Genomic DNA, 24,932 nt, shown 5'->3' with positions numbered 1-24,932 from the left:
GCATCCAGAGAGCTGTGTGAAGGGAGGGCGTGTCACACACAGTGTCACTACTGTCTCCACAGTCGCCGAGATAGGTGACGGATTAATGAAACAGCTGGGACTGAGGGCTGGGCTCACTGAACTTGTCTAGAGAGCCCAGAACAGCAAATGTACTTCAGAACAGCCGGCCATCTCACCAGGGAGCGAGTGTGGGTGAGTGTAGGTGGCTGCTGTTTCTTTTGTCTCTTATATCATTTCTTCTTTGCCACTGAAACGGGAATGAAGGGCTGCAGACATAAACTGTGCAAATAAAATAACCTTGAGAGGAGGCTGTTCCAGCCGAAACTTACCGTCTACCCTGTTGCTATGGTTACCTTCAGCAGGTCGCCCAGTGAGGATGGCTCTGTCATCAGCAACGAATCAGGGAAGCCCAGCTCAGGGAGGCGCTCGCCCCAGAATGCAGTGTCACAGCAGAAAGTGACAAAGGAGGAGTCCAGGAAGAGGAACGGTGAGAAGCCTCCCCACCCAGTACCCCTCCAACCCCTCCCATGTACACACACACACACACACACACACACACACACACACACACACACACACGCACATATGCACACACGCACGCACGCACGCCAGGAAGAGAAATGGTAAGAAGCCTCCCCATCAAGTACCTCTCCAACCCCTCCCATGTACACACACACACACACACACACACACACACACACACATGCACACACACATGTTTGCACACATATGCACACATTTACACCCACCGTGTGCTCACCCCAGGCCTCTCTGTTCTGCCCCATGAGGCCTGGAGACTGCTGTGAACTGTTGAGTGGTTTCTGTATCCTCCCTGAATCAGTCCTCACTTCCTCGACCCCATGTAAAGAAGGGCACACTTCCTGAGGAAAAAATTCTCTTTAGAACAAAGTGATGCTTGCTTAGAGCTTTTTTCCCATTCTTGGGTAAAAGGACATGATTTCCAAAGCCAAGTCCAACAAACTGACAGGTCTCCAAAATGCTGCCCATTTTGGAAGTTTTCCTCAACTTCCTGCCCTTAACCCCTTAACAAGCTCCAGGGGTTCATTGTGTACCTGTGAGTCCAGACACTGAAAATTTAACCAATAGATCTGCCATTAAAAAATAATAATAATAAAGTATTATAATAAAAAACAAGTCAGCCAAGCTGGGCAGTGGTGGCACACGCCTTTGATCCCAGCACTCAGGAGGCAGAGCCAGGCGGATCTCTGTGAGTTTGAGGCCAACCTGGTCTACACAGCGAGATCCAGGAAAGGCTCCAAAGCTACACCGAGAAACCCTGTCCCAAAAAACCAAACCAAACAAACAAACAAAACAACAAGTCGGCCTTGATGGGTGTGCTGCTGTATCCAGCTGTAATCCCAGCCACTTAGAAGCCTGAAGCAGAAGGATCCAACGTTTGAGGCTGACCTATACAACTAAGGGAGATCCTGCTTCAGAATTAAAATCACAGTGGTGGGATGCTTGCATTACCCCAGGTTCAGCCCTCAGTATCCCTAATTAATTAGTTAATTAATTCAGCTGTCTGACTGATTCTCCTAGGCTACTTAAATGTTCCATACCACTCCTAAAGTGAGAGTTAAACAAGAGAATTGTTGATATAGTATATATTTGATTGGATCAGGAGATGGTGCAGAGGAAGGAAGAAGTCAACACTGAGAGGAACTGTGGAGAAAACAGAAGAGCATCTTTCATCACCTGTCCAGGGCACAAAAAGAATTGAGTGCTACGTGTGTGAATATGGCCCCTGTGGAGCGTTCAAATACCTTGCCTTGTGTCTAATCTAGAGCCAGAGTGACTAAGGTTAATTAACAAATGTTCATGTACAGACTCTTCTTGTTTTCTGCCAGGCTTATTGCATCCGTGGCTTCTAGTTCTCTGGTGAACATATGAACTTGAGAAGGAAAACCACACTGTTCTGCCAGCAAAATGGCCGGCATAGGTCCTTGTGGTCCCATGGCCTTGTTAATTAGCCTAGCTGCAAGATCATTTTAGAGCCCATTTCATGAAGATGTTTAAATGTAAGTGAGAAGGTTGGGTGTAACAGGTAGGTTTTTGAAAGAAACAAAAGAAAAGAAAAGAAAAGAAAAACCAGCTTGATGGCAGGTGTGGTAACTCACGCCTGTAACCCCAGCATTCAAGAAGCTGAGGCAGGAGGATTGCCATGAGTTCAAAGATACCTCCCTCAATAAATAAATAAAAACAAACAAGTAAGATGCTCTTCTTAACGAGTGCAGGTACTTGACCTTCTAAGCCAAATGCAATATTTTTTGGGGACGCAGCATATTTAAAGGAGTATGGGGGGGTTACTTACAGGAATATGGGTGAGGGGTTACTTACAAGAGCAGAAATGACTCAGAGACAGCTGTATCACCAAAAGCCACTACAGCATGGGTGGCAGCTCACAAAAGCAGGGGACCTGGAGCACAGGGCACAGCCTGCAGGCGGCTCAGCTGGTTTCTGCTTCTTCCAGGCAGCTGGTCTGGTCTTCAAGTCTTCTTTGCAGCTTGGCTTGTATGAGAGTGATTCTCTGTAGTCTTTATTGTTTACTCTTGGGAGGGAGGAGCCTCATGAATCCAGTCAGTTTCAGGGACTTCCTGAAGCTATTTTGAGTTACCCATAAACTGGAGACCTAAAATGATAGTCTGCATTACCATTTTGCGTAATGTCTGTGGATCAGAAACTTACTAGCGGCTGGCAAGGTTGTTCTGACCTGGGGTCTGGGATAAAATCACATTGTCTTGGGCTGTAGTGACAATCGGATGCCTCATTCATGTGTCTACTGATGGAAGGCCACCATGCCTTTCCATAGGGCTGCTTCAATAGCCTCAGAACACAGTCAATTTTTTTCTAGAATAAGTGACCCAAGAGAGAACTAGGTAGAAGCCACCATGTTATTTTTTAACTAATGCTTGGATGCAATGCATTGTTAATGTAACCACCATTTCTCATTCGGTTACAAAGGTCAATGCTGTCACTGTAGGTATTAGTATCAGTGAGAATGGGAGCATCTTGGAAACCTTCTGCTATGGAAGGCCTTTGCAGGAGTTGACCAGGAAGTGGATGCTGAAGGTGGCCAAGCATATACGATGTAGTAAAATTACCCTCTAAAAATGCATGTGCATCTAGTGACCCTTCTGATAGAAATTCCTCTCTGACATTGGCTGATTGGTGACCTGGAATTTGCAAACCAATCCATGAAACTTTCAAAATGTCTAATTATGACCCATTGTTAGGTTATAAGTTGTTGTAGCTACATTATAAAATAACTACTTCTTGGTTTAATTTGACAGATCTTCTGTGATTGTAATTGACAGAATGATCTACATGCTATATTTCTCAATAATTTAAATAACATATCAAGTCTCTTGAGCAGGTAGGAGGAAATAGTAGATGAACATGCTTCGGTTACATCCATATTTTACGTAATACCTGTTTTGCTTCAAAACTGCCTGCTACTTCAGATGCTTTAACAGGCCCAATTTATCTTCTGAGCCCGCTCAATAAGCTGTCATTCTCATACCTACTTCATGAGAGTATGATTTAAAAACAAGTAAATCAGCTTGCTACGGCTGGACTTGAGGCAACTTCTGTTAGCTCAGTTATGGGAGCACACAGCCAGCTTGTGTTTTGCAGCCACCACAGCAGAATGGCTTGTCAGATGGGAGAATTAATTTACCAGTGTGTAGGAGGCAATGAGTCCGTGTAATTAGAGGAGTTGTCTGTTGCTGTGAGTTAGTCTCTCTGGTGGTTATTTCATAGCTTTCTTTTGTTATAGACAAGTTAAAAGAATGAAAAAGCAAAGTTGTTTGAGAAACAGCCTTCAGTAGAAAAAAAGAGTCACTGAAGCAGTGTGTGTGGCTAATTGACCTGGGAAACTTGTCGCTTCACATAGTACAGACCGTGATAGCTTCGTCAGCAGAGACCAGGGGAGGCTGTTACTCTGGCAGTGGCCAGACTGAAGGACTGAGGTGGAGTTTGGCCAAATTCACTTTTCTTGTTTCTAGAAGTGTAGAGAACAAATTTGCTTTTTATTGTTTTCAAATGTGTTCTGTCCCCACTTTGAAAGAATGCTTTTCTTTCTGTTTAAGTGCAACCTTTAAAGTTCTTTCCTACCTACTGATAATACAATGACTGCATAAATAGTACAAACCTTAAACTGAAGGGTAAGCCATGGGCAGACTCCGGGAAGAACCACATACAGATGTCTCTGCATTTTGAGATGCCTCACATTTCAACCCTGCAGTTCCCTACATCTTAAACCCATGTGTTTTGCCTGGCTTTAGCGACTGCAAGTGATGAAGAAGAGGGAGCGGGTCTCTTTGACAGCACGGGCAAGGCGGCAGCCGATCCCTTTGACACGTCTTCTGGATCAGTGCAGCTCATAGCCATCAAACCCTCAGCTCTGCCTGCAGTGCCTCCTGCCTCAGACAGGGGCCAGGAGTCCTCAGTGGCACTCAATGGCGAGGTAAGCGCCCATAACCTGGGTGGAGAGTCCAGCTGGACCCTCAGTGATCCCTCGGCATGTGGAGTACGGCTTGTGTCCAGTGGCCTGAGGCTGTAGAGGCCATTTGTACCTCTGCATGTACCAGACCTCAGTGACGTGAAATACAGATCATCCAGAGTGAGTTTGTTCATAGCATTTTCCACCTGCAGTGAGAGCTCGGAGCAAATCTTTAAAAGCCCATGATTAGAAAAGCAGGTATTGCCTTTAATCCCAGCACTCAGGAGTCAGAGCCAGGCAGATCTCCGTGAGTTCGAGGCCAGCCTGGGCTACCAAGTGAGTTCCAGGAAAGGCGCAAAGCTACACAGAGAAACCCTGTCTCAAAAAAAAGAAAGAAGGAAGGAAGGAAGGAAGGAAGGAAGGAAGGAAGGAAGGAAGAAAGAAAGAAAGAAAGAAAGAAAGAAAGAAAGAAAGAAAGAAAGAAAGAAAGAAAGAAAGAAAGAAAGAAAGAAAAGCAGGTATCAGAGTCTGCAGCCTTGCTATACTGCACTCCTGTACATTTCAACTCCCATTAGGATCTGTGTTGCTGGGGTAATGGGAGGAAGGTGAACTGAGAGGGAAGAGGAGAGCATGCTGTCATCTGGGCAGGGAGCTGGCCTCCAGAGACTCTGAAAGGACATTGATTCTGCTAGCAAGCTTGAAATAGCCCTGTGGTCGCTTTCTAGGTGGTGTCAATGTCAATCAACTTTCCTGGGGAGCTGGCTGAATTGGTAAAGTGCTTGCCATGAAACCCTGGGATCAGCACCCATGTGAAAGTGGGGCACACCAGTGTGCACCTGTAATTTTAGCACCGGGGAACAGAGATAGGTGGATCCCGGGGCTCACTGGTCAACCAGTCTAGTTGAATCTGTGATAAGATTTAAAAACATCTGTCACATCTATGAGAGATTTTATCAAAGAAAATTAGAGATAATAGATGATCGATAATAGATAATAGGTCAGTAGGTAAGGGAGAAGAGAGTTATCTCAGACAAAGAACAGGAAGTTGGGTTGAAAATGCCATCCCTCTATCTTCCTTCGGCAGTATAATTATCAATGAGCTAAAAGAGTGTTTATGAATCTTTACAGATGTTCACATGGGGCCACCTGTGTGCATTTACATTATATATGCATGCACACATATATGTGCATACACACTGTTTTCTCTGGTGTTAAAGTGTTGGATTGACTGTTTATTTCATTTCTATCCGCTATTGTCACCTGAAGCAGGTGGGAGATTTGCAAGGTCTAAAGCCTCTTTCTCATCATGCCTCAAGGGACCTGCTGCAACCCTGTGCAGCTGGGCATCACAAATGCTCACCAGGGGCTTCTTTCCCACATCCGGGACACTTGTGACAGTGTTGTATGCACCTGTATGTGTGTTACAGGAAGGACCTCTTTTCTGAGCAGAAAGACTGAGCTGTCATGGGCTGAGGTTCTGTGATCCACATCAGCAGTACTTCTCTTCCAACTTCTTTATTTTTAGTCAAAGAGACTAAAGCCCGAGGGTGAGGTGTTGGTGGCTGGAGTTCAGTTGCCCTGACTCCTAACTTATACTCAAGCCCGTCTTGAGAAACAGTGCTGTAATAGAGAGTAAGGCCTCCAGAGCTGTCTTGCCAGAGCTGGAGTTCCAGCCTGTCCACTCACTGTCTCGGCAACTTAGGCAAGTGAGTAGAGTGGAGGCCTCAGCACCTCCATCCACAAAATGGGCCGCTACACATAAAGCACTTAGCGCAGTGACAAGCATGTAAACACTTTATCGTCAGTACTAACATTGTGTTTTTATTATTATTCACTCATCAATGAGGAAGAGTTCATCAGTCATGCTGTGTCCTTTCTGTCCCTTAGCTGTGTGACCTTTCCTGAAGCACAGTTCTGTGTCCCCAACCCCTGTACACACACCAGCCATGGGAGTTGGCACTAAGGCACTGTTAACTGCCTTTGATTAGGACCATTTACCTGGTTAAGGCTCTCATTAAGGCCACCATACCTGGGTCTCTTTGTCCCGGTCTGATGATATGAGCATCATACAAACAGACTCTGAAATTAGGACAGATCCCTTTCCTCCAGGCCCAGCTCCCTGTCACATGAGACGAGCACATGAGAAACCTCATTCAGAAATGGATTCATGCCACATTTGGGCAGTTAAAGGAATGGGCCTTGCTGGCACCTCTCTCTAATCTGCTGTCTCGCAGAACTTGGCACAGACTGCAATGTAACTCTTCTCCTTCCCTTAGGGATGGCTGATTTACATGTAAAGGGGAAAAGCATAACACAAAGTCATAAATTTCTCCTTTATGAATTACAGAGAATTCTTTTAAAGGTTATTTTAAAGAAAACAGGACATTCAGCCACACAAACTTCCATAGTGATCTCACTCTCAAAAAGTCATGGGTTTACAGAAATACTTCTCCGGGGCAAATGGATCATATGGAAAACCCCCTGGAGTAGAACATCTGTTCTGCTTCCTCACGGCATCCATCCCGATCCACTTCGAGACTCATCCAGAGAGCCCCAGCTAAGTGGACAGAGGAAGCCATACGGTTATTCAGGACTAGAGCTAGACTCGGGCATGGAGAACTAGCCAGGCAGCCGGGCTCCCACACCAGGGAACCAGAAGTAAAGGCAGAGTAAGGACAAACACAGTCAAGTCTCTTCGCTAAGGGGATGCAGTCAGATATAGGATTTCAACAGTCAGGACAGATGTGGGAAGCGAGGATGTAAGATCATTCAGTGAGTGCCTGATCCATTTTACATGAGGGTGATAGATGAGGGACTTTTACATCAGGTCACAATTCCCAGAAAAGCTCTCCCATGCTTCCCCTCTGGTCTTTTTGATCAGCTGACCTTGTAGGAAAAGTTTCTGGTCTGTTGCCATGCTGAGTCAGGTGTGGACCTGAGACTCCCTTCTCTCTGTCTCTCTCTCTCTCCTCCAAGGTGAACAAGGCTCTGAAGCAGAAATCAGACATCGAGCACTACCGGAACAAACTGCGCCTGAAGGCTAAGAGGAAAGGGTATTACGACTTCCCTGCAGCGGAGACAAGCAAAGGATTGACGGAAAGAAAGATGTATGAGAAGACCCCAAAGGAGGTGGAGCCTGTTTTGGACCCAGACCCAGAAGTGTGTGCTCCCTTCGCAGAGTCTAAAAACAGGTAGACGGTGTACTTTCTGTCCTCATGTCACACGTGGGGTGAGGGCAGAGGACACCTTGGGCACTATACCCATGCTCCCTTGATCTTACCTGGGGACTTTGATCTTTGCAGGCTTTTGATCTGGGCCCCGCAAGCATGTACTCAATAATGAGTCTGAAAGAGAGTCAAATTGAAGCAGTTAAAAAAAAAAAATTCTGGGGCAAATAACCCCAATTGTCCTTTAGCTTAATGATATTTTCAAGCCGTAGCTATTTCAGAGCTGGGTAAAATATAATTATCACCTACCTAGTTATGCAACTTCCAGATCAAGGGGCATTGCATTGTTCAATTATGTTAGCGGTTCTTGCACAAGAAGGCAAATTTCATGCCTCCCTTTTTTCGTTCAGCTTTAGTCTGTGCCTATGGCACAGAGGCCCAGCGCTCCATGCTAGCTTGTCTCGTTCACTCGTAGATATGTTTAGCTGTCTCACACTTAGCGTGCCCTGTTGAGCATCAGACAGCAGTCAAGATGATGCGTGCGCGTGTGGTCCCATGTGCTTCTTCTCACCCATTCCTTCCGTGTTTTGTGTCGGACCAGAGAGCCTGATCATTGATCATACGGAACTTAAAGCCTGGGGAGAGAGAGAGACGAGCACCCGGAAAGTGTGGCCACATACCCGAGGGGCACAAACCTGCGGGCTGCCGTAGCTCTGACGGGGCCTGGCCCACTGAGGTAGAGCGAGGCCAAGTGGTTGGAATTGCTTTCTCTCCAGCTGTTCTTCGCTTCCGTCACAAAATACCTGAGATTGGGCAATTTATAATTGGCAGGCATTCGTTTTCTAACCGTTCTGCTGGCTAGGAAGTCCAGAGCCTGGTAAAGGTGGTCTTGCGGTGTTAGCACATGGCAGAGGGCGGAAGGACAAAGAGCGAGAGCAGGCTAAACTCACTTTTTTTATGGTGCCATTTGTTTTAGTCACTGCTCTACTGCTGGGAAGAGACACCATGACCGAGGCAGCTCTTTTAAAAGACAGCGTTTAGTTGGGGGCTTGCTTTCAGTTTTAGAGCCTGTCCATGATCATCATGGCAGCAAGCAGATAGACATGATGCTGGAACAATAGCTGGGGTGCTTCACATCCTGATCTGTAGGCAGCAGGCAGAGAGAGGGAGAGTCTGGGCCTGGCATGGGCTTTTGAAACCTCAAAGCCCACTCCTAGTGACACACTGTCTCCAACAAGGCCACACCCACTCCAACAAGGCCACACCCACTCCAACAAGGCCACACCCACTCCAACAAGGCCACACCTCCTCATCCTTCCCCAACAGTTCCACCAACTGGGGACCAAACAATCAAATATATGAGTTTCTGGGGACCATTCTCATTCAGACCACCACATCATTGATGTGCCCCATGAGACTCGGTGGCCCTATCAGTGGCCAAAGTTTCTACCTCCTAACACTGATAAAACAGCAATAAATATTAATTAAATCTTTTATTTCTTATTCATACATGCATATAGTACAATTGTATCCAAACCACCCTCCATTCCTTTTCCTCCAGTTCATTCCCATCCCCCCACTTTTCCCTCTGAACTTCCTGTGTTCTCTTTTTCTCTTTCAAATTTAGTATCTTCTGCGTTCATTTAGTGCAACCTGGATGTGTGTGGGTATGGAACTGTCTATGGGAGCATGGGTAGCCTGCATCCCTAGAGAGAAGTGACTTTCCCTCTCCCATTAGCTAGGGGTGGAACTTCGTGAGCCTCTCTCCCGAACATTCTGGGACTCTGGCTGGAGTGATCTAGTACAGGTCTTGTGCACACAGTGTCTGAGTTCACGTGTGTAGCTGCACTGTCATGTCTAGCAAATACTGTTTCGCTACAGATATCTGCTACAATCTTTCCACCTCCTCTTACTCAGTGAGGGAACTTGCTGTGGTGTAGATGTGCCATTTAGAGATGAACACTTCACAGTCTCTTTGTCTCTGCGTGTTGACCAGCTGCTGGTCTTTGAGGAGAAGCTTCTCTGATGAGGGCTGAGTGATGCACTCATCTGTGAGTATAAAAATAACTCATGGATCTGGGCTGGAGAGATGGCTTACCAGGTGAGAGCACTTGCTGCTCTTTCAGGGGACCTGGGTTTGGTTCACAGTACTCACACAGTTGTTCACTTTCATCTGGAACTCTAGATTCAGGGATTCTAATGCCCTCCGGCCTCTGTGGGCACCAGGCATGCATGTGGTGCACATACACACAGGTAGAACACTCATAAAATGAAAATAAATGAGAATATTTTAAAAAGAACTCAGGGATTAACTTATTACTATGTCCATTTCGCAGAATACTAGCAGTAGGTTCTCCTCCTAGGAGCTAGGACTAGGTTTTGGGCCACAGGTTTTGGGCACAGTTAATGATACCGGGCATGGGGCCCATCTCACATAATGGGCTTTAAATCCAATAAAAACATGTTTGATTCCTCTCATACCATTCCGGCCGCTGCTGCACCAGTGCACGTGTCTTGATAGCTCAGTCACTGTTCTAGCTTGCAGGGTTCACAGCTGGGTAAGACCGACGACGACAACTGCCCCTCCCCCATGTCTAAAGAACCTTCCGGCACTATGAGAGTTAGCCGGTAGGAATGGAGTCTCCAGGAGCAACCAAATTTTCACATGAATTATAGAAAAGGCAAACATCCAAAGCATGACAGCCGTCTCCAAGCTCTGTGGCTAACTAGGCACACATTGTGGGCAAAGAGGTAGGGCTAGCAAAGCTGGTCACGCCCACCTCTCGTCCTTCCCTGCCTGCCTGCAGCACTTCCACGCTGCGAGACCACCTCTTCCCAGGGTCCGTTCCCCGTGACGATCCCCTGGCTTTGGGCACGCTGAAACTCCATGAAGCCCAGCAGGCGCCTGTTCCACATGCTAGAAAGAGTAGGGCATGAACCTGGCCTGAATGGCTATTTGCTTTGAAAATGAAAAACAAATTTAAAAACAATACCATTTAACAGGATTGGGTGAAAGCAGCAAACCAAAGTTGGCAACTGGGAATAAACCGAACCAGCATAATGTATTTTCAGTAAAGAAAAAAAAGGGGGGGTGGGGGGACTCTAAGCCAGGGCTTAATTTGCCAGGCTTGGCTGGCTGGTATGACAAACTGAGGACATGAAATCACAGCATGACAGGGTTCACAATGCACATGTCACCGTGTTAACAGAAAGAAAAGATACGGATTTGACACAGAGGCTGAAAGCAACTTTATTTTGCACTGTGCTCTTGAGGAGCTCTTCAGTGGGCTTCCTGGCTGGGAAGTGACTGGAGAGAGGACACTTTTAATGATTTTTTCCCTGGGAGCTGTGTCTAGACTCTTCAACATAACCTCAGGCCAGCTGCCCAACATTCCATGATGGACTCTTCACTGCGGTGTGCATGTAGTTATCTCTCAGCAGGTGTCCATGGAAGAAATGATTCATTGTCCCCATAGCACTAAGAATGGTTGGACAAACCATTCAAGTGTTCACTACTTAAGGAAAAAAGATAGCCAGGAGCTATGTGAGCTGGGGAGAGGCGTGAAAGACAGCATGGAAAGAGATGGGGTGGTAGAGAAGCCAACAGGAAAGGAAGGAACGTCGAGCTTGCGGCTCAGGGGTGTGGCTCCCGACGGCTGCGTGCCGTGTGTCTGGTGTCACAGGTTGGAGCTCCCTGTTAATTGCTGTTCACAGCACAACCCTCAGAGACTCTGCTGTGAGCCACGCAGCTAGAGCAGGGCACAGCGAAGCAATCATTGTCTGGTGTGCAGGGACATCATTACCTTCGGAGCAAAGTAACGGCGAAAAAGACGCGAAACTGAGATTCTCGTGTTAACTTATCACTAAATCTTTCAAAATAGTTTTCAAGGTTCTATTTTTCCTAAAAACTGGTTACAACGCCCTATTTTACATCGTGCACTCTTGTGGTGGAGACATAAAGCGGACAGGCTGACTGAGGCAGATGCTGTCTCCAGCCAGATTTATATGCTCACTACCTATACACCTGCTGTCTGCGGCCTTTGTAACCCTTCTTCTGGGATTTTTCTCAGAAGCCAAAAATGCTCTGTAGCTAATGTGCTGTGGCACATCCTCAGCTGATGACAGATTAGAACCAATGGACCAGTATCCCTGGCAAGGGATTCTGGGGGGTCAGGAACCCTGTTGTAATAGCCATAGTTTCCAGCTTTGTGTTTGATGCTTATACAGGGAACAGGTGGAGAAATCATCACCTCCCCCAAGACTGCCCAAAGCCTACTGACAAAAGACTCGCCTGCAAGTGTGTTTTTCAGGTGGAAACCCATACCTCGATCGCCTCCTTTAGATGAACTCCGGGACCCTCATCCTAGGCCTGGATCCACTTGCCTGGATCACCATGATCCAAGAGCCAAGCATTTGACAAATGGAGATCATCCTTGAGCTTCTGGAGTCTACCATAACTGTCCAAACTCTTCCCACACCTGCTTTTCCTGCCTTGTCCACCGCATCTCTCAGAAGCCACAATTTAAAGGCTTCTGCTTACACTTCCCCCTCTCTCCCTCTGACCTACCTGGTCACTGTGCACCCCATCTTTCTCCCTCTCATGGCCTGGATCTTTCCTTGAGCTCTGTGTGTGCTGTAATAAACTGTCTTTTCAATGGCAGGCATCTCTTGACATTGAACAATAATAATTAAAACACCATCCCCCAGACTTTTCCAGTGAGTCTGAGCCCCAGGTATCCTAAATATGAATCCACTCTTTCTTGTACTTCTGTTGACTTCCATACATTCTTTCCTTATTTCCCTTCGACTCCCTGGCTATAGTTTCCAGAGCCACCTTGAAAATAAACCATTTGCATTCAAATCCTCATAGATCATGCATCTGCGGGGCCAACACAGGGCAGTAATCTCTTCAGAGCTGCTCTGACAGAGCCCAACATCCTCTTCCTCAGCAGCTTAGGTTATCTCTACAGAACGCCAGGGTTCCATAGAATATACAGTTTGAAACCGCTTTCTTAAACTCTATGAAGTTAAAAGGTCTTAAGGGTTCGAGGAAAACACATCATAACCTACCCAGCAATATTGTCAGAGGGGGGTGGGAAAGCTCAAATTGACATGTTATAAATTATAGCAAAATAAGAACAAGTGTGCCTAGTAGAATCGATGGATTAAAATAAGCATCTCTTTCCATGGCAGCCTGATTGATCCCCAGGTAGACAGTCATGCACCAGGCACTTGTCCACACTGGAATTCTGGTCATGGGAACGTGTTAAATCACAGTCTGCTTGGCACAGTGAGCTAAGGAGGTAGCTCAGCAGCAGGGTCACACCTGCCTAGGATGTGCAAGACCCTGGGTTCAATCCCCAGCACTGCTAAAAAAAAAAAAAAAAAAAAACAACAACAACAACAACAACAAAAAAAAAACTTTAGCCATTGAAATGCAATGTTTTCTCTGAAGGCAGAATAAACCAGTGGGTGCTCCAGGGTCTAAGCTTTTAACATGTTCACGTTCCTCATTAGTATGTGTCTAATACTTACGGAATAGCCTACTGTCGATTACCAATCTGCCTGCATATCCTTCCACTGCTCTTACTACTAAATCTTTTGTTAATGGGCTAATTGACAGTGGCTGGATAGCTATAAAGTATGGTTTTTTTCCCAAAAAATATAGTTGTAATTAAGCCAAGGATCTGAATTCTTTGGGATCTGCTTTAAGGCATGAGTCACTCTGAATGTATGCAGCTCACTGCCTGCTGTGCCCAGGCGCCTCTCCTAAAGGAAGTCTCTAGTTTCAGTCAACTAGAGGGGACAGTTTATAATATGAGCTTGTATGCTGCCATACTAGCAAGGATTCTTTTGCTTGCTAACAATGGAAATCCAGCACACATTGGTTAAACAAAAGGGGACTGTATTACCGAGCACTAGTGCCAGGCCAAAGCTTTAGTCTGGCTAGATCAAGGGGACCGTACCGATTTGGGTTTTGCTTTCTCTTCACTTTCCCAGCCTCTTTTGAAGGTAGGCTACAACCTCATGATGGCAAAAACCCAGCTGCAGGAAACCCCAGGTTTGTGTCCCTCAAATCCAAAAGAGCCCCTCTTTCCTAGCTGTCCTGGCTGTAGCCCCAAGACTCAGTTTCACTGGACCCAACTTAAGTCACGTGCCCACCCCCCTGACCAATCACATGGATGTAGGGATATGAGTCTGTGGTGGTCCAATCTGAGTCAGCGCCTACCCCTGCAGGAAAGGTAGCCCCCAAGAAGCACCATGCTATACTTACCAAGAGGGTAAGTACCATGGGGCCAGGCAGGCAAAAAGAACAGATTCTCTTAAAGGTAGTGTGGTTCCTGGTGGTGATGGAGGAGACTGAAGAGTGTCTGTTGTTTTCATGGCTAAGTGCTAGGGTGGAGTCTTGCCTTGAAGTTCTTGCTGGACCGTGTGTGACTGAATGCTGTAAGCAACTTATTGTGTTCATAAAATAGTGTGTGTGTGTGTGTGTGTGTGTGTGTGTGTGTGTGTGTGTGTGTGTTTGCGTGCGTACGCATGCACCCCAGGTCTTTACCTCCAAACATGAATATCTAGAATCCTTAAACTGAAGCATGTAATTTGTGGTACTTAGGAGTTCTCTGAACACGGTCTAGAGGCAGACGTTATTTTGCTGTTGGGTGAAGGGGACTTTTAAGCCCTTTGTCATTCTGCAGAATCCTATGGAAGTCATCTGTGCTTAATGGGTCTCACTCCTGCAGACAAAAGTCGCTGCTTGTGGGAGGAAAAAAGCGTGCCAGCCTTCTCTTTATGTGGCTGCTTTCTGTCCCCCTCTGTAGATAGATTCCTCCAACGACAAGCAGAAACAGGATGGTGGCCAATGTAGGAATCTTTGAGAAGTAGCTGAGTGGACCCCTTGGACAAGCTACTGCAACCTGGGCCTGAAGAGCTATGGGCTCACTTGAGGGGCTGGATCTATTTAGAACTCAGCTAAAGGGTCATGCCCTTGAACAGGCCTTCTCTGACCTTCCTGGTTACCCTCTGTCTGAGCTTCTTATTTTTATTTATGTGTGTGTGTGTGCATGTTGTGTGTGTGTGTGTGTGTGTGTGTATGTGCATGTATACGTGTGTGTTTGTGGTCTTGGGTATCATCCTTCAGTATTCACCCACTATTTGGTGAGGCAAGGTCTCTCATTGCCCTAGAACTTGCCAAGTAGGTACTCTGGCTAGCCAGTGAACCCAAAGGGCCTCCCGTCTCTGCCTCCCCAGTGCTGGGATTACAAGTATGCTTCACCACACCTGGCTTTATTAATATTATTATTATTATTATTAACTATGTATATTCTGGGACTTGAACACAGGTCCTCATATTTGCAAGATACTTTACTGAGTAAGCCAACTCCCCAACCCTCCTTATTTTTATTAATAATACTAATCACTCTGAAGTTAGCATGCCAGTTTGTCTCCCCCATGGGGTACAAACAGCAAAAGTACCAGGGCCATGGATGTTCAGCTTCCAGGTTCTTAGCACATACTGCTAGGCACTTGGTAAAAAAATAAACAAATAATTTTTTAATTAAAAAATTGGTGCCCCATCGGCTGGCTAGCTGAGTGGGTCCCAAATCACCTTCAGGCTTATTGTCTTCGCCAAGGAGAGAAAAGAAATCAATCAATGATCATAGCATTCAAAGTGGCCCGTTCTCTATAGGATTCATTTCCTAACACATTGTAGGAGTCCAGGCCTGAAATCTCAAAGATGAAGAAGGAACAGGAGGCTGCTGAGTCAACAGAGTCAGCAAAGGCAAGTTTGTTCTGCAATGTTAGCTGTCCTCGAGGGTCAGCAGAGAACCCCTGGCCCTACCATCAGCAGAATTTTAGATGAGGTTGCTCTACTCAAGTTGATTGTAGTTGCCTAATTTGATATGAAAGAACATATAATTCAGCCAAATAATTATAGCATCTTGGGCAGCTCAGGGAGAAAGGGTAACTTGTTCTCCCACTTCTTCTTACAGCCAAAGACTGAGTACCATCAGTTCTGAAATTCTGAGGCCAATCCAAACCCTCCACCGGTTGCCTGTAGGTTTGGATCGGTGGAGAATTCCATCTGTCAGGGCATTTGCTGCATCATAACAGTTGTTGGATTTCCTTCAGGCAACAGATGAAGAGCTCTGTCTACCGAAGCCGGCAGTCTCTGAACAGCCCAAGCCCAGGAGAAACCGAGATGGACCTTCTGGTCACACGGGAGCGACCCCGGCGTGGAATCCGGAACAGTGGATACGATGTAAGTGTCTGATAGAATGGGGTGGGTGCAAGCTTTCCCCAGAAAGCCAGCGAACACAGCATCCCAGCATGTTCCAGCTTACCACATGTTTGTGGAGTTTCAAGATGCCCTGCAATGTTCTGTTTTGGTTTTATGTTATGGGGGAGGGTGTTAGTAATGGGGGACATGCTGTTTGTTTTCCCTTTTTGCAAAGTAAGCTACTTGGGACGTGTGAGAGTGATTGTGATTTCTAAACTGTTCTATTCTGTAAACGGTGTATTATTGACCTCACATTCAAGGGAGATTATAAATGGTCTCAATTCCTTCCCTCTTACTGGTAGAAACATGGTAAGAGCTGTGGCAATGTGTTAGAGTTCTCGGAACACTGGCTGCTTTTAATCTATAACAGTTTTGAACATTTGGACTTGTTCCTGATTTCGTAACTCCTTCGTGAGCCGTGGAAACAATGAGATGTCCAACAGTGAGGGCTGCTTCCAGGGGACAGGGCCGGGCTCAGGGCTGTGTCCGGACTGCAAACACTCCTCCAGCCCTTCAGGTTTCCCCAGATGAGGAGGCTCCAACCGGGGCCTTCCCTCAAGATGGAGCCGTCCTGAACTTGGAGTTACACCCATGAGCTCGTGCGAACGTTTCCACACTTGAGGTGGAGATGCACACTGCTACTCTTCCTACCTCACAGTTTCTAAGAATCTTCATGTAATCTCAGTTTTATGGGGGGAAAATGCTTCTTTCTCATTCCCCTTAATATTTCTTTAATTACAAATTAATTTTTCTATAACAAGAGTAACAATTCAAATACTGGAGAAACTTACAATTTGAGAAATGGTGATTTGAACAGGACGCTTAATTTTTTTTTTTCAATATATCGTGCTGATTTGAAGGCAAGAAGATTTTTCCCTTTTGAGATTAGTCATTGTTTGGCCTAAGTGCTTAAAACGGGCTTTTTAAATGGTCCAATTTAAAAGAGGTAATTTGAGTGTCTGGTGATCTTTCTTGATTGAAATCTAATGCTGTGTTAGAATGATGTTCATCTCTTTTCTCGAGTGCTGGGCACTGAACTCAGGGTCTTGGACTCATTCAGCAAGCGCTCCATCCCTGAGCCGTTTTCCTGTCCACTCATCCTCTTCCTTCAGTGTTACTAATCACTTGTTTCTTTTTCACAAAACAGCTTGAGGTTTTCACTTTGCAGGATGCTAGACACTCTGATCATGTATTTTGATGTTACAACTTTGCTTCTCTGATAAACTCTCCTAACAGAGACTTTTTCCCTTTATGAGAAATATTTCTGGGCTAGGGAGATGGCTGTGTGGGTGTAAACAAGAGGACCAGAGTGTGGATCCTCAGACACCTGGGCTAAAATCAAGCATGGCTGAAACGCCTGTGACCTCTGCCCTAGCTGAAAAGGTGTGCTTCAAGTTCAAGGAGGAGAGACCCGTCTCAAAAATAACATGAAGCAACCTGAGAAATGGCTGAGCAGTTAAAGTACTTGCCACACCACTGGGAAGACAGGAGTTCAGAGCCCAGAAACCCATGTAGATGCCAGATAGACATGACAGCCCATGATTCAGAAGGCAGAGACAAGGATCCTCAGAGCAAGCTGGCTAGCAAGACTTGCCGTGTCAATGAGCTCTGGGTGTGACTGAGAGACCCTGCCTCAATGAATAAAGTGGAAGAGTAATAGTGAAAATTTCCCCACATCATCCTCGAGCCTCCACAGACATGCACATACATGGGCATCCCCATACATATTCAAACACACATATACATACACATACCTACACACCACACACACACAAGTTACCTCCCACATATACACACAAATAAATAAATAAGCAAGTGAGAGCCTGCCTTTAGAAAAATCAGCCTAAGTTTTAAGTTTTCAACCCTCCACCCCTGTCAAGAGGCCAAGAGCATCATTCCTAGAAGCTTGCTTAGTTTGGGGACATTTTCTTCCACTCAAACCCCTGAGACATGCTAGGCTCTTTATCCAAGATAACTATTAATAGGTTTCTTCTAAGAGTCTAGGCAGAGATGTTTTTACAGTTATGAGGAAATAGGCCAGAGGTCTTCTACTGATCTTGAAGGAACACAGCACATTTTTAGCCGTATAGTATAACTTGCAGCTTTAGAAGGTCAGGTCAGTAAACTACCTAGAATAATAAATTGCTCATCCTTCACAGATGTGTGTAAACATGTGCGTGCGTGCGTGCGTGCGTGCGTGCGTGCGTGTGTGTGTGTGTGTGTGTGTGTGTGTGTGTGTGTGTGTGTACTTTCCTTTGAGATATGTACGTTATCTTTAAAACATTGTAAGTTTCTTTAGGGCAAAATGCTCACATAGGAAATAATGCTAAGACTTCAGACTGTGACCAGAACTGCCTCTCTCGTCTCTTCTTGAACCATTTATGACAAGCAGTTAACGTTCCTTGGCTGCACAGTACAGACCGAGTCCTAGTCTGCTCACTTTATGTGTGCTATACAGTTGAAGTTTCATGTTTCCAGTCATTCTACCCCTTGCACAGAAGAGGAAACTAGGACTCAGACTAGATCCATAGTTTGTCTGCCTTCCAGGCTCATGTTCTTAACCGGCATCAACATGACTTCTCAATACCCCTTCCTGCTATGCAGCTGATCTCATGTAAGACATGTCCTGTATTTCTGAACCTCTTTGGGAGATCAGTTGTGAGGTCTCAGAGGAATCCTTATGTAGAAAAGCTTATATATAAATAAAAAGATCAGCAAATAAAGAAGAGAAAGAAGTGAGTGATAGTTTTAAACAATGCATTCATTTTCCAAAAGCGTCAAGGCACTCCTGGCAAAAGAATCCATTAGGCCGGCAGTGAACCTGTCACTTGGTTGGAAATATGCCATTCTGCCTCCTGGGTCTGGAGATCTCAAACTTGGCCAAATTATTTAGTCCTTTTTGCCAGGTTAAGGAAACTCAATGCTGTAGAAACAAAAAAATCAGGGAGATTGATTTAATTTTGGATTGACCACACGTTGACTACTTTACATCCCCATAGGAGAAGCCTTCGTATAGAAATAAGTGAATAAATACACAAGTAAGCAGGTAAAATGTGCTGCACAAGCCAATCTTAGCCACAGGATGGAAGGCAGCCTGGCTTGTTTCACAGTTCCCATGGCCTCCTTCCAGCCCCCCTCCAGCCCCTCAGGGACTTGCGGCCTCTTGGTTTGGTCTCAGGCCCCCCTAGGTTTTCTTCACTGCCCCATTCAGCCCTTCCTTTGAGGACATCTCCATGCATCTGTGACTCCCGCGGAGCCACAGAACCATTCTGTCCTAGGGACCATCAACTGCCCCGCTGGGCTAGCATGCAGATTACGGCATCGATTAACCCACGTCAGAGAAATTTCTTCTCCAAGTAAATTGCAGTTAACACAGAGACCCACAACTGGACAAGGTGCAGAGAGTGAAAGTCTTTGGAGCACTCAGCACTAAACAGAATGTCTTTGTCGACTCCCTCCCCTCAAGGCCTAGGGATCTATCCAGAAGAGGGGGTGGAAAGATTGTAAGAGCCAGAGGTGGTGGATGGTTCCAAGGAAACAGGGTCCCAGATACAACAGGACTGATCCACATATGAACTCACAGAGACAATGACACATGCATAAGACCTGTGCAGGTTCACACCAGATGAAATCTCAGCACTAGGAAGGGGAAGCAGACACAGTCCCACCCCTAACCAAGAAGATATGTGCACTCGATACCTACCAGGAAAGGGGAATCAGCTTTCTCCAGTGGAGTGACACTGGGTAAATCAGTCACACTCCAGACAGGCCTCATGCCCTCGAGCAGCTGACCAACACAAAACGGACTCCTTGTTTTTTCTGCATGTGCTTTTTGTTTTATTTTGGTAATTTTTGTTGTATTTGTTTTTGTTTGTTTTTTTAATACTCATTCTTGGTGAGGTTTTTTGTTTGTTTTGAGAGAGAGAGAGAGAGAATGAAGTTGGATGAATAGGGAGGTAGGGAGGATCTTGGAGGAGATGCAGGGGGAAGAACATGAACAAAATATATTGTACGAAAATAATCTAAGAGTTAATAAATATTAAAGGAAAAGTTTCCCATAGAGCCAGAGCTGTTGGATCTGCAGAGGAGAGAGCCCTGCGAGAGTTTGGAACTGCCATGTTTTGCAGCAACAACTCTGGACTTCCTCTCCCTCCATCAGCCAGGACACTGAGTGATTGTGACCTAATTAGTGTCATTTTCTAAGAGTACACACTCATGATAAAAGGGTGAATTATGTTTAAAAAGATGTCCTAAACTGATCACTCTTAACAGGCAGACTAGATAATTAAACCGTTTTTGGCTTTGAACTTAATTCCTCCTAATGCATATAGCAGGAAGAAAACAATATCAGACTAATGTACAAAGGGGGGAGCCTCTAAAATTTAAAAAAGCTTATCTTTGTGTGTATATGTGTGCACATGTTTGTTGTGCATGGTGTATGTATGTGTGCATGTGTGTATGCACCTGTGTGCGTAGGTGCTTGCACACCCATGTGTGCCTGTGTGGAAGCCAGAGTAAGACTTCAGGTATCTTCCAATATCACTCTCCACCCTGTACCCACCCTTCCCCCAAGACAGAGTCTTTCACTAAACTTGGAACTCACTGTTTTCCATTTAGGCTGGCCAGCAAGTCTCGGTCATCCCCAAGTCTCCACACCCTCTGCCCCTTGTCCTGGGGTTACAGGTGCATATGGTCATGTCTACCTCCTTTAAAGGGATTTGTTTTTATTGTTTATTCATTTGAATGTGAGTATGTATATTTGTGTCTGAGCATGACTGAGTGTGCTGGTACCCATGGAAGCAAGATGAGGGTATCAGAGTCAGCAGGCCTAGAGTCATAGGCCATTGTGAGCCACCCCATGTGAGTCCTGAGAACAGAACTCTGGTCCTCTGCAAGAGCAGCATGCCCTCTTACCTGCTGACCATCTCTCTAGATTTCTAAGTATAAATTTTCCTAAAATGTTGCTTTCTGAGCTGGAGAGATGGCTCAGCAGTTGGGAGTATGTCTTGCCTTTGCAGAGGCTGGGGGCTGGCTCCCAACACCTACATTGGTGACTCACAACCATCTGTGTCTCCAGCTTCATAGCATCTGATGCCATCTTCTGGCCTCCTAAGGAATCTGCACTCACATGACATAATTTTTAAAACATAATTTTTAAAAAATATTTTTAAAGCCTATGTTAAAATAAAATAAAATGTTACTTTATGAATGAAAATTATGTAGAAAACAATTAATTCATGAATAAAAATGTCCCACCCTAAATCTTGAGCAGAATAAGGACTGAAATGACTTCTTCCTGTACCAGCCCAACCGTTCACCCAACGTGCACAGGTGGAGCAGGCTTTACTTCTGGAGGACTAAAAACATTCAAATCATCCCCAGAACTAAAAATGCACCCCTCAGCTGGTTATTTTGTCCCTTTTGGGGGACATTTGTTTCTTTGCTTTGCAATGCTGGGTAAGTAACCCAAGGCTTCCTACATGCTAGCTAGACAGTCATTCTACCACTGAGGGACACCACCAACCCTGAGGTCGGTCTGTCTGTCTGTCTGTCTGTCTGTCTGTCTGTCTGTCTGTCTCTCTCTCTCTCTCTCTCTCTCTCTCTCTCTCTCTCTCTCTCTCTAATTATATTAAACTTTCGTCCTCTCAGATCTGCCCTCTATTCTCCAACCCCACTTAACTTCTTGTCCCGATCCAGTTTGTACCATCCATATAGTTATGGGCATGGAGCCATCCATTATCCGCTGAAGCGTGGTTGGCCTACCAGGGCTGCAGTCTTAAAAAAAAAACTAACTTTCCCTAACCCAGAAGGCACCTGAGGTGTTTCTGGAAGTTTGTGTGTTTTTAAGTCTATGACAGAAATGGAGGCACCTCCAAGTCTTGACAGTGGGGGAGCATCTGAAATGACTATTTGACCTCCAGCTTTGAGGATGAATATTAACCTCTAAAAAATGCCATTGTTACCAGCTAGGGGTCTGGATTGAGTGGTTTCTCTGCCGGTTACAGAATTTAAAAGGCAGGAGAGGATCTCACGCATAACAGGTAGCAGCGTGGAGAATCTCAGACACAGCAAACAGAGTCAACCGATGAAAACCAACCTCCAGTAATGGTGAAAGGTCACACACACAGCAAGGAACACAGAAAGGGGGCCTCTGCACAGAAGAGGGGGCCAGGAAGCCAAAATCTAGGCCCTCCTCGAGGGCTGGGGATTTTGAGTCCTTGGTGGTGGAATTGGGGTCCTCTTCTCTTAATTTGCAGTTTAAACCAAGACAGGGACACTGATAGGAGCACAAATTTGGGTAACCCTGGCCTGGTTTGGCCTTGAACCTGTTCAAAGCTTTTGCTGGCAGGCGTGGCCTCTTTGTGGGAGAGAAATGCCTACCAGGCCTTGTCCCAAGCTACCAGGCCTTGTCTCATCTCAGATAAGGAAGGTGAAGAAGAAGCTGAAAGTGTGCCATCTTTATTGTCCGTGGTCCCTGTGCCTAGCAGGGATCTGTCTAACTCCCGGTCCTTCATTATAAACTGATTCCCTGAAATTTCTCTCCAGTGCTTTGCCTGAAGTTCCATATTCTAGAGCTACAGGTGGCCCCTGACACACGAGGGTTTTATTTGTGACATTTTTTTTCCCTTCAGGGTGGTGATTAAAGCAATATGTATTCAGAAGAATTTATATTTCAGAGTTTGAATATTGATCCTTTCCTGGGTTCATATGGGGTCCCACGTGACCAATGATGCTGGCTGCCACAGTGAACCACAGCTTCCTAGTCGGAAGCTCCAAACTCTTCCTCCTTCCTCATGCACACCAGCTCCAGAGGGCCGAAGACCACACGGTTAGGTTTATCACAGCGATGGGTCCACTTTAGTCCCCAACTTTCCGCCTCAGTCACCTTTCCCACTGCTCTGACAAGAGCGACTTGGGGAGGGAAGACGCGGTTTGTTTCGGCCTACGCTCTGAGGGTCCGTTCCGCGGCAGCAGTGAAGGTCTGGCGGCCGGAGGGTGTGAGCTGTGCACAGTGTGTCCACAGCCAAGAGCAGACAGAGATGAACGTGGGTGCTCAACTCACCTCCTCCTTCCTGTTCCCTCTGTGGGACCCTAACCCGGGGGACAGTGCCACCTACGTTCAGGGTGGGTTGTCTCTGCTCAGTTAAACCCTTCTGGAAACTCCCTCATAGACATACTCAGGGTTATATTTCCGTGATGATGCTAAATCTAATCAAGCTGACAATGAAATTAGTTATCATAGAGACATGGGGGGGATGGCCCCTGGCTCAGAGCTCAGTCCCCAACAGCTCATGAAGCTTGGATACACTTTTTCATGTGTAATGGGTGTTTATATGAGTGGCCGTGTGCTGACAGGGCCGCCAGCTCCCTTGGTTAGAGAGGAGCAGTGGTTCCCAGAAGGAGGCCAAGGAGTTGAAACAGTTATTTTGATGGATTCCATATAGAAGGGAATAAAATATGATCTGGAAATAAAATATGCAACAGGCCATAGCAACTCTGGGGTCTTCTAGGTAATATTGTTTTGAATGCAAACTGTTCTGGCCCCGACTTCCTCCCTCTCTCTCAACATCTTCTGGCTTTCATAGAGACCAAGGCAGATCACAGGTATGTCCTGCAGTGTTGGAAACATTCCTACTGAGGGGCCTGTCAGCTTTTGACTTCCCTGGGAAGCGAAGAGCTAGACTTGGGACTTTGCCCTTCCCTCTGAGTGGTTTGTCGTTTATCCTAGAAGCAGCCTGCATGTTGCTCCCTTAGCTAGCTTCTCTTGTGTTTAACCCCATCTCACCTGGAGCTTTCCTATGTAGTCCCCCATCTCAGCATTTAACCTCTTCCCCCACTTCTGCCAACTGATTTGTGCAGTAGTGACCTTAATTTGATACATTACCTGAAGTTCATTTGCAGTACATTGTATTTTTACAGGGGCTTCCAGTCCAAAGGAGATCATCTGGTAATGGGAACTTGGACTCTGGGAGAACCCAAGACAGAGGTTGAGGTACTTGTGGTAAAGGAGCTGTAGGTGAAGTCCTAATCTCATCAAGCTAGGCCTGTCCAGGAAGATACTGACCTTACCAAGATGGGAGCCACTTAGTAAGGTGCGGAAGAGGGGGTAGAAGATGGAATTCTTGTGGGCAGGGTTGTGGGGCAGCAGGAAAGATGTCAGAGTAGCCTAGTAACTTTATTCAGGACCATGCATGGCTCTGCAGGCCCAGGGCTTCTCTTCCATAAAGACAGCATCCCACTGACAAGTGACAAGCCTTCCCTCTGCCAGGGCCACTCGGGTGTTACCCACCCGCTCATTCCATCAGATCCCCTGTGCTCTAGATCTGCCTGCTCTTATCCTGGGCTCCTACCTGGGCATCGTAACGTCTCTCAGACTCTCAGATCTGTGGCCTTAGGGTAGCCCCTGAATGCAGGATGATCTTTATATAAATACCTGTTGCCAAAGGGGGAAAAGCAGGACTGGGCAGAGTTAGAAGACAGACCATGGTGTAGATACCATTAGGTCTCAGATGACGTCCACTGGAGTATAGATGGCCCTGCAGCGTTGTACTGAGTTTGACTGAAGCAGCCTGGCTTTATAAACCAGTCATTGGGTATCTTTGGTTAAGGTTCCTGTCTTTATCCATGGATGGGTGTTCCTAGCAAGAACTGATCTCTGAGGCTGACAGCTGGAGATGTGCCTAGCACCTGGGCCCTCTCGTCCTGAGAAGCAATCCTAGTCTTCTAGTTTCTTCTATGCCTATGTGTCCTTTTGCCTACCTGTGGGTCCCTAAGCCTTTGGGGAGCCAATGCCTGTCAGCATACACATGAGAACACTCCTGGGGACTCACTGTCCCTTCCACTGCCCATCATACTTTTGTGGAGGCGATAGAAACAAGGTCTAATGATATTGCCCTGGCTAACCTGGAACTCACTATGCTGACCAGGCTACTCTCCAACTCACAGAGATCTGCCTACTTCTGTAACCCAAGTCCTAGGATTGAAGGCTTGTGCTGCCCTGGCCTGCATCCATCATACTTATTGA

At 46.1% G+C, this 24,932-nt stretch overlaps 1 protein-coding gene across 2 annotated transcripts in view; it reads left to right on the top strand.

The window, feature by feature from the left end:
• Kiaa1549l (KIAA1549 like) overlaps positions 1 to 24,932 on the top strand; it is a 273,131-nt gene that overhangs the window by 209,282 nt on the left and 38,917 nt on the right. Inside the window, exons 13-16 of one of the 2 annotated variants that reach the window (XM_006975888.4) lie at positions 363 to 487; positions 4,305 to 4,486; positions 7,439 to 7,653; positions 15,760 to 15,889. In XM_006975888.4, the coding sequence (XP_006975950.1) occupies positions 363 to 487; positions 4,305 to 4,486; positions 7,439 to 7,653; positions 15,760 to 15,889 (652 nt within the window). Of the gene's footprint in view, positions 1 to 359; positions 488 to 4,304; positions 4,487 to 7,438; positions 7,654 to 15,759; positions 15,890 to 24,932 lie in introns of both variants that reach the window. The other variant, XM_015994802.3, reaches the window with a different exon arrangement.

The sequence above is a fragment of the Peromyscus maniculatus genome, chromosome 4 (genome assembly GCF_049852395.1).
Source record: "Peromyscus maniculatus bairdii isolate BWxNUB_F1_BW_parent chromosome 4, HU_Pman_BW_mat_3.1, whole genome shotgun sequence".
NCBI lineage: Eukaryota > Metazoa > Chordata > Mammalia > Rodentia > Cricetidae > Peromyscus > Peromyscus maniculatus.
The sequence above is the reverse complement of the archived record's forward strand: the minus strand, read 5'-3'. Positions and strand labels throughout refer to the sequence as shown.